General features: G+C 52.6%; 2 protein-coding genes across 3 annotated transcripts in view; one reads left to right on the top strand and one right to left on the bottom strand.

Annotated features, from left to right (window-relative positions):
• The window catches only part of TMEM140 (transmembrane protein 140), a 15,602-nt gene extending 12,629 nt beyond the window's left edge, over window positions 1-2,973 (top strand). The window contains exon 2 of the mRNA XM_008585816.1: window positions 1,475-2,973. Coding sequence (XP_008584038.1) covers window positions 1,499-2,056 — 558 coding nt within the window. The 5' untranslated portion in view covers window positions 1,475-1,498 and the 3' untranslated portion in view covers window positions 2,057-2,973. The remainder of the gene's footprint in view (window positions 1-1,474) is intronic.
• Window positions 2,857-8,214, bottom strand: LOC103601414 (chromosome unknown open reading frame, human C7orf49). Of its 2 annotated transcripts, XM_008585818.1 has the most exons (4): window positions 8,134-8,214; window positions 5,978-6,116; window positions 4,922-4,997; window positions 2,857-3,907 (listed from the first exon to the last, which is right to left on the bottom strand). In XM_008585818.1, the coding sequence occupies exons 2-4, from the start codon at window positions 6,112-6,114 to the stop codon at window positions 3,656-3,658; spliced, it is 465 nt and encodes a 154-aa protein (XP_008584040.1). In that variant the 5' UTR covers window positions 6,115-6,116; window positions 8,134-8,214; the 3' UTR covers window positions 2,857-3,655. The 2 variants fall into 2 exon arrangements, with proteins under 2 accessions (XP_008584040.1, XP_008584039.1); XM_008585817.1 differs by lacking the exon at window positions 8,134-8,214 and having other exon boundaries at window positions 5,978-6,190.
• Between the last annotated feature and the right edge of the window lie 427 nt (window positions 8,215-8,641).

The following is an 8,641-nucleotide window of genomic DNA, read 5'->3' as shown; positions in this document are numbered from 1 at the left end:
TTTTTTTTTTTTTTTTTTTTTTTTTTTTTTTTTTCCATGTCCGCCAAGGGATCACAACCCCCAGGGTTGCCCCCGTACCGGACCGGGGACCGGCAACGGGATCGCAACCCTCGGTGTTGCTCCCGCACCTCGCTCAGCCAGTGAGCAGGAACCGGTCTGTATGTGGGATCCGAACCCTCGGGCGGGAGCGCTGCCACGCTTCCCAAGCGGCGCACTATCCATTGCGCCACCGGGTCGGCCCGAAAAAAAATAGATTTTTTTAAAACACAGAGTATAGTGAAATGGGCATTTTTATATATGACTACAGGGACTGTAATTAGCAAGTTTTCTGTAGGTCAGTTTGGCAATATGCAGGAAGATCACTAAAAGATATTTCTACCTTTTACTCAGTGACTGCACCTTTAGATATCTACCCTAAGGAAAAATCAGATTCCAAACAAGACTTGTACAAGCATCTCCACTATCACTTATAATGGTGAAAAATGGAAACAATTTGTCTAATAATATTGCAATGGATAATTCTATGACGTGAACTATTAAGCAGCCATTAATCATGTTTTTAAACAATATTTAACAGCTTTGAAAAGTGTTCACAATATTCGGTGAAAAAAGAGTTATGTTCAACAGTATGATTAAAAATACATCCACACAGGAAAAAATATTGGTAGAATATTAACTGGTTCTATGTACATGACGAAATAAAAGTTATTTTTTCTTTTAAAAATAGTTTGTTTCCTATATTACTATTTACATACATTACTATTGTTACCAGGAAAAATTTGTAGACGTTTTCGAAGTAATGAGTGCTATGATGTGATTCCATCACCAGTTGGCATCCTGTCTTGACCCAGGAATGAGTTCCCAGGGCAGGCAGGTGAAATTACAGTGGGGCTAGCGCTGTGGTCCTTGGCCCAGCTCACACTGGAATGCGCTGCAGAGCTTCAAAAACACACCAGGGCCGGCCCCAAGCTCAGAAGTTCTGACCTGATTGAATTGTGGCCCAGCAAGGGATAGTGTTTATAGCTCCCCAGGTGGTTGTCATGCAGCCATGGTGAGAACCGTGGCTCTACCAGGTCTTCGGCACCTTCCTCCACCTTCAGGTCCCTAGTACAGTGGGCTCTGTCCTTCACCCCAGTCAGAACCTGCCCTCTGAGAAAGGTCTGAGAAACTCTCTCAGAAATGTTTCCAATGGCTTGTTGGATTTAGGCTGCAGCAAAGCCTTTGACCAAAGGGCACTTCAGTAAAGACATTTCAGGCCTTCAAGCTGCCTGGGAGAGGCTTTTCCTCCTGACCTCAAACCAGAGAGGCAGCTGGTGACTTACCAAGGGGGTCCTGGCTCTAGGTTACCTCGAATTGCTTGTCCTTGGTGGGGGCAGATTGGGGGGAAAGTTTCCACAGGTTTTTATGGAATGGCAGAAGGGAAAGCATGAGCTTGCGAAGACACTGGACACTCACTGGTGTGACTTCCCCTCAGGTACCCCTGCAAACAGCAAGAGAGATGGCCGTCCCCAGGCTGTGGCGGAGCGACCACCTGCCGTTCCTGAGCATCATGATCCTCTCCGTTGTGGTCATCTCCCTGCTATTCTATGCTCTCCTCTGGAAGGCCGGCAACCTCACTGACCTGCCCAACCTGAGAATTGGCTTCTACAACTTCTGCCTGTGGAACGAGGATGCAGGCTCCCTGCAATGTCATCAGTTCCCTGAGCTGGAGGCCCTGGGGGTGCCTCGGGTTGGCCTGGCCCTGGCCAGGCTTGGAGTGTACGGGGCCCTGGTCCTCACCCTCTTTGTCCCCCTGCCTCTCCTCCTGGCCCAGTGCAACAGTGATGAGGGAGAGTGGCAGCTGGCAGTGGGATTCCTGGAGGCGGCATCTGTGCTGCTGGCCAGTGGCCTGGGCCTCTTCCTCTCCTATGTGTGGAAGTGGGTCAGGCTGTCCCTCCTGGGGCCTGGGTGTCTAGCTCTGGGCACTGCCCAGACCTTGCTCATTGTCTTGCTTACAGCCACGGTTCTGTTCCCTCAGAGGGCCAAGAAGGACAAGAGCAAGCTTGAGAGCTGCTAGTCCTGTCCAAAGGCTGCATGATTGCAAGGGGTCCATTCCAACTCCACTGAGAAGGTGCCAGAGAATTCGTGGCCTAGCAGGTCCTCTCCGCCATCATGTTCCATAGCTAATGTTGATCTCCAGCTCCAACAGGGGGAGCCCGCTTTGGAGCGAGCACGGCCCTCAGCGCCAAGGGGGCCAAGAGGCAGCAAGGGTGGCTGGGACACCTGTGGCTTCTTAGTGTAGTTCTGTCTGTCCTTTGGGACGTCCAGTGATCCCAAGGATACCCTAAAACCACAAAACTCATTGTCACACAATTCCTGCTTTAACTGATCTGAGCAGTTCTTACTCTAGCCTCAGGAGGGTGGGGAGGTAAGGATTCCTGTCCCAGGGCCAGGTTTCCAAGCTGATTTGCAAAATGCCAGTAGAGGTTTATGGCAACAAAAGAGATCACTTTAATGTCCCTTAGCCCTGGTTAGCAAGCTTGCACTCTGTTGTCTGTGGCGAGCAGACCACAATGCCCCTTACCAGGACTCCACCCCCAAAGGCCCAGGAAGGATCTCTTGGGGATTCAACAAAGACAGCACACATGGGGCACAAAGAGAAGCCCTGGCAGGGCTGCAGGTTCTCCCCCAAAGACCCCTGGACCTGAAGCCAGACACAGCAGAGTCAGCAGTCAAATCCTTCCAATTCTGTGACCCAGGAGTATGCCAAGCCTACAGGCAGGAGGAGAAGGCGAACAGGCTAAGTGTTCCCCCCACATGCTGTACCCCTTCACTTCACAACCCAAATGGGACAGGATGCAAGCACAACAACTCATGCACTGGGGAACTTCATGTATTTTTCAGCACCTTTATATTGGAAAACCTGTAGAGCAAATGATTTACTAATTCTATGCCTATCAAAAGCCACACTGAATAGAGAGGCAGAAACGTGGAGTTTGGCGTGATCTCTTCTCAGCGTCTCCTCTGGGCTCTCAGACCAAGGCGGAGGCCAGCAGGTGGAAGGAAGGTGGCAGCTCGGGGAGGAGGCCCGTCTGGCCTGCCAGTCTGTGTGAGCCTCAAGCTCCCAGGCGGACAGAGCAGTGCAGGCAGCCCATCTGCCTTCAAGGCTGGCTGCAGGCGTGAGAGCTCATTGGTGGATTGCCTTGGGGTGGAAACTATTTTTAAAACAGGCTTCTTCCTTAGGGAGAGATCACACTGACTAAACTGTAGGAATTCCAGTGTACTTAGCAGATGTCCTTTTCCTTGATGGTTATTAAGCTGTCTCTCTCTTTGGTTCCAATAAGTTGGAACACCTGCCCTCATTTTCCCTGGAACCTGGTAACTGAATAAAAGAGACAATTGGCGTTCCAGACCCTCTGAGCTGGGAGAGGGCACAGTGCGGAGAGGAATTCTAACAGAAACTTGTTTTGAGTCCTCACTTCCATACACTCAAAACGGCAGCCCCCAAGGCCCCAAGCGTCCCGGGGCTTCTGGTCTGAGGTGAATCTGCCAGGCCCAGGCTGACGCAAAGCTGGGAGCACAGACAGCACCATCCGCGCCCTGGGGACAGCCCCCAGCAGAAGCCCAGCTGTCCTCCAGCTGCCCTCAGCAGACCATCCAGTGAACAGATTGTCCCTTAGCTGAAAAATATCTCCCTGACGTATTTTAACGCATCCTCGTCCTCCCTCTGGCTTCTGCAGGCAGAGTCAGAACCTCCAGGCCCCAGAGAAGGGCTGAGGCCTGGAGCAGAAGCATCTTTCTCACTGTCCTCGTCCTCACGGCTGCTCCCAGAACTCGTGTGGGGTGACACGGAGCAGGGCGGGGAGAGCTCCAGCTTATCAGCACCGGCCAGGCACGGCTGCTCCCAGGGCTTTTCCTGTTTGTGGCCCTGTTGAGGCAGGCACAACATACTCTCTTTACTTCCCTGACATGCTGGTGGCCTGTCAGTGACGCAGGACACAACCAGAAGCACCTGGGGAGCCTACGTGCGAGCAGGCCAGCACTCCTGAATTGTGAGCGCCCACCCCTGTGCACCCTCTCCTCCCCGACCACCACCTCCTCACCCTGAAGAAATCAGGACCGATGGGGGAGAGAAGCAGGCAGGGGCAGGAGGAACAGCTGAGTAGAAAAGAAAAAGAAACAAATAGAAAAAGCATGTCTGGAAAGGCAGGGTGACAGAAGGGAAGCAGCCCAGGGTACAAAATACGGGTGTGGCCCAAGCTTGGTCACTTATTGTCTGTGGATCTAAGGAAAAGTCCCAGAGTCTCAATTTCCTGGGGATAATAGTACCTAAACTAACTAGGCCATGGGGCTACTGTCAGGATTGAGATAACACACTATATAAAAGCTCCTGGCCAACTATAAAGTACTGTACGACTCTAAGGCGGTGCAATTGTCATGACTTCAGGAAGCAGGAAAGTCCAGCGGCATTCCACCAAGGACAGGTACGAAGGTTAAGAATCATCTCACCCCGCTGAGACCCTTCCTGAGAACACAGACAAGTAAATGCTTCACGTCCCCTCCAGGTGCATACAACTACACAGAGTCACCCCCAAACAGGTCATGCTCTCCCTCGCACACCCACGTCCTCCCCAGGCATCTAGCCCAGAGGCTCAGCCCACAGGGTGCACACCCATGGGGGGAGAGCCGAGGGGAGCGGGACTGGGAGAGCTAGGCAAGGGGCAAGGGCGCAGCACACCCATGGGGGGAGAGCCGAGGGGAGCGGGACTGGGAGAGCTAGGCAAGGGGCAAGGGGCGTGGCAGGCTGCAGAGCAGTGGGACCCCCGAGGCAGCCTGGGAAAGCAAGGTGGCTCTCTTACTGACAGTGACCAAGGGCCTGGCCTACTTTCTGCCCATGAAGAGTTTCTGGTCCTGCAAAAGGGAAGAGACACGGTGACTTTACCTCAATCAGGATCCCCAGAGCAACATCTACCATCTCGGCTTCATTCATGCAGTACACAGTCTTCACGGCAGGGGGTCTGAAACAAAGACACGAGGCCGTCAGTGGGGACAGTCTCATGAGGTGGAAGAAAAGGACAGTGAGAGGGTCTCATACCCCACCCTTCCCACCAGGATGAGAGTGACAACGCCTCTGTGCTGAGGAGCCTCCCTCGTCCGAATGCGACTTCCTCATCCTTGCGGCACAGTGACTGGCATGGGGGTGCACGGGGGCCACAGTGGGGGACTTCCCACCCTCTGTGAGGATCTGGGAATAGGGAATGACAGCTAGCTCCTGAGAGCCAAACACTGACACACACACACACACAACAGAAACGAGCAGGTACAGCCATCAGGCCAAGACCTGACCGGGACGTCCCTGAACGAAGCACATGTTTAGAGAAAGTTTGCCACAATCACAAAGGAAAAGCCTAGAAAAGGAAGAGCTGGAGAGAGGCGGGCACTGAGGACCCCATGTCCTGGCTCGAAGGGTGGCAGGGATGTCCCCTCCCAGTTGATGCTGGCAGCCTGAAGACCCCACCATTCAACTACCTGCCCCCGCAGCCTCTGATTTCTTGCTGGCCCAGTAACCTGCTGCTCATCTGTCCATCCCTCAAGATCCGTCCATGGGAAGAGAAGGCATCATGTAGGAGACAGGACTCCCTGGTCCACTGATCTTGCCCACGGGATGTTACGATTTTTGTCACAAACGAAGAGACTGGCATTTTGGACAACTAGCATCTGAGGGCCTGGCTAATGTGTACAGCCCACTCTCCATGTGCTGACAATCAAGGCCCAACCATGGCGAACTTGCCCACACAGATGCCCAAGTGGGTGCCTGTCTGTGAGGGGACAACTCACTCTGCCTCCCACCCACAGCCTTTGTACCCCTCGGAGCTCAGAAACTGCCGACTGAGACGCCCGCCTCCCCCACTGTTGTGCCAGTGCTAGAAGACCCGGCCCCAGCCCCTCCTGCAGTCCTGATTCTCCCCAGGAATCCCCAGGGCAGAAGTGGTCCCACCTCGCTGCTGCCACCGGCACGGCTGCCATTCTGCTTCTCTTGGGGGTCTTCACCGGTACCACTCTCTTCTCAGCCACATGGGCTGTCATCCATGAGGGAAGGATCCTCCTTTTATTCCCAGATTTTAAGGTTTCCATCTCTGTAGTGTCAAAAGACAAAATTACAACAGATTTAGTAAGACCTCAATTAGATTTGCGATTCTAGAAGTAGGAAACATGTCATTCCATAAAGTAGAGTAAGTGTTCCAATAAGCTGAGCAGAAAAAGGGCTGAGGAAAACAGAAACAAAGGGCAAAGAGCGGTTAGGTTATTTCAGTTACTCGCCTTGTAAGGTGGAAACGGGGAAACAGAACAATAGAGAAATAATTCTGATTAACGTCAGGCGACTTCAGGTTACTTTTTGTTGTAAGGATTAAAGCGGAGTGAACTTCATTATCGTGACAATTGAAACTGGCCTGTTTGGGAAATTAGGCTGTCCTCTCTCTCTCCTGATTTCTCAGGTCAGGTAACTCAGTTTTGGTTTGGTGACTCAGAACCTCAGCATGAGTGGCTCCATTTTAGTTTGCTCTGGTCTGTTGGGGCCTAGTGCAGGAGCTTAGTCCAAAACAAGGGGCTCCTATAATTTTTACTTAACAGTAGTTTCTCACAAAGAGGAGTTAGGATCCAAGCCTAGTAACTTGCTTTTCTAATTCAGGAACGCAAATCCCACTCTCTTGTCACACCAGGAATTATAGATCTATTTGTTGGGAATAATTCCTACACAGGACAAAGTCCAGTGAATTCTAAGATGCCAGAATACTTCCAGTCATCAGCCACAATTACTGGTCAGTGCAGGTCAGACCAGAGACCAGAAGACTCAGGCCATTCACAGGTGTCAAGCAGGAGGTGTGGTAGTGGGCAGGACAACAGGCTTACGGGACAATGCCCTCTGACCTGCCCCAGTGCCCCACACAGGGAGCCAGAATCAACCAGAAATGCCTCCCCGTCACCTCTGCATTGATGAGTTTGGGGAGGAGAGAGATGAGAACCATCCCTCCCCTCCCCCAAGGAAGAAAAGAGCCAGAGCCCACTAATATCACCTCTCCTCACCATCCCCAATGCTACTGTCCTCAGGGTTCCCAACTGTGGAATATACTATAAAGCATATGTACTTCACAGGGCCTGGTATTCCAAAACCTTGCAGTTTCAAATATTGACCTTGCAGAGGACTGGAAATTTTCCTCAGGCTATAAGTCTCTGGTGTAAGATAAAGATTTGTGGCACAGCAGGTTGCTGGCTAAAGGACAGACTAGTTACTGATTGATATGTAAAGCTACTGAAGAGTTGCAGTAAGAAGGAATGTTTGCTAAGATCAAGCTATTGTTAATGGATCACTTAATTGTCTAACGGAATGTCATCTGACTTGTTTCACTGAAAGTTACCAGCCTATATTGTTAAACTATAACCCCAGCTATGTCTCTTCCTGTAACTTCCTGGTTTGGAAAATAAATGCAGGAAGAGAAGCCCAATTCACGGTTAATTTCCTGAGGAAGGGCTGCCTCTCGCTTGAGTGTTCCCAGGGAAGTTAACCACTTCGGGGTCTCTCACTGCTCAGAAGATATGGGCTTTGAGTAATCCTTTGTGGCTTCGTCACCCCGGGGAAAAGGGGTGACAAGTCCGTGGGGGGCAAAGCAACACAAAGCATCACCCAACCTATCCAACCCCTGAAATATCTCCCAGTGACCTCTCTCTCCTTTCCCCAACTCGACTTCTCATTTCCTCCATGGTGGCTTGACCTCCCTGCTTAAACTCAAGATACCTCGGATTGGTCAAATTTTAACCAGCAGTATGGGTCAGGGAGCATAACTGTGCCCGGCTCCCAGGATGTGCAGGATCCTGAAGCGCCCCCTTGGCCTCCGCTCTGACTCGGCCCCTTTCCCCTACCCCGCAGTTGATTCGGCCTTGCCCTTCAGTCCTGAAGCCCCTGAAGCCTGGTCCCCACAGGCACAAGGGGCTGCGACTCACCACCTTCCCCTCAGGAATCCACCCAGAAGCTCTTACTCAGCAGAGGTTTGCCTAGAAATAAGATATTCCTCTCTGAATCATAACTTAAGTTATTGCTCATCCAGAATGGCTGTTTGCAACTTAAGAAAAAAATGAGCAGGCCATCGTCCTCACCTGTCCGGCAGAAGGACAGACCTTCGCCTGTGTACCTCCATTCCTGTCCAAAGCAGACTGACCACAGTCACTCCCGCCCTCTACGGAGCACTGCTGAGCGCACAGTGCCGCCATCTCTGCACACATTTAATGGGCCCTGAGGTGGCTTTTATTAAGTCCATGTCACGACCGAGGAACTGAGACCCAGTTCACTTGCACAAAGTCGCAAAGTCTGAACTCGGCCATCCAGGATGGCAACCAGGCCCCGAGGATCGGCCGCAGCACCTTCTAGAAGCCCGTTCTTCGGAGCCCGGCGCTTGTAGCCGCCGGGTCGGGCGGGACCCAGAGCCCCCACGGCTTGCACGACACAGAGGCCCCGCGGGAAGGCCACGTGCCCGCCCTCCTCATCCCCGCCCGCCACCAGCGGGAGGACACGGCAAGCGCGGCTGCAGCGGCCCCGCGGGCCTCGCTCGGCGACCCCGGCCCCGGCCACCCCGAGGCCCCCGCGCTTGCAGGCGGGTCTCCGCCC

Source organism: Galeopterus variegatus, unplaced genomic scaffold, assembly GCF_000696425.1.
Source record: "Galeopterus variegatus unplaced genomic scaffold, G_variegatus-3.0.2 Scaffold3726, whole genome shotgun sequence".
NCBI classification, from domain to species: domain Eukaryota; kingdom Metazoa; phylum Chordata; class Mammalia; order Dermoptera; family Cynocephalidae; genus Galeopterus; species Galeopterus variegatus.
Note: the sequence above shows the minus strand (reverse complement) of the source record. Positions and strands in the feature narration are given on the sequence as shown.

What these genes read in the sequence shown, in the direction of transcription:
- LOC103601414 (XM_008585818.1), bottom strand. Translation starts at nt 6,114, where the DNA reads ATGGAAACCTTAAAATCTGGGAATAAAAGGAGGATCCTTCCCTCATGG. An exon ending in GTGCCGGTGGCAGCAGCGAG is followed by an intron (nt 4,998 to 5,977) that starts GTGGGACCACTT and finishes TCTTTGTTTCAG; the next exon opens with ACCCCCTGCCGTGAAGACTG. An exon ending in CTCTGGGGATCCTGATTGAG is followed by an intron (nt 3,908 to 4,921) that starts GTAAAGTCACCG and finishes CTGCCTCAACAG; the next exon opens with GGCCACAAACAGGAAAAGCC.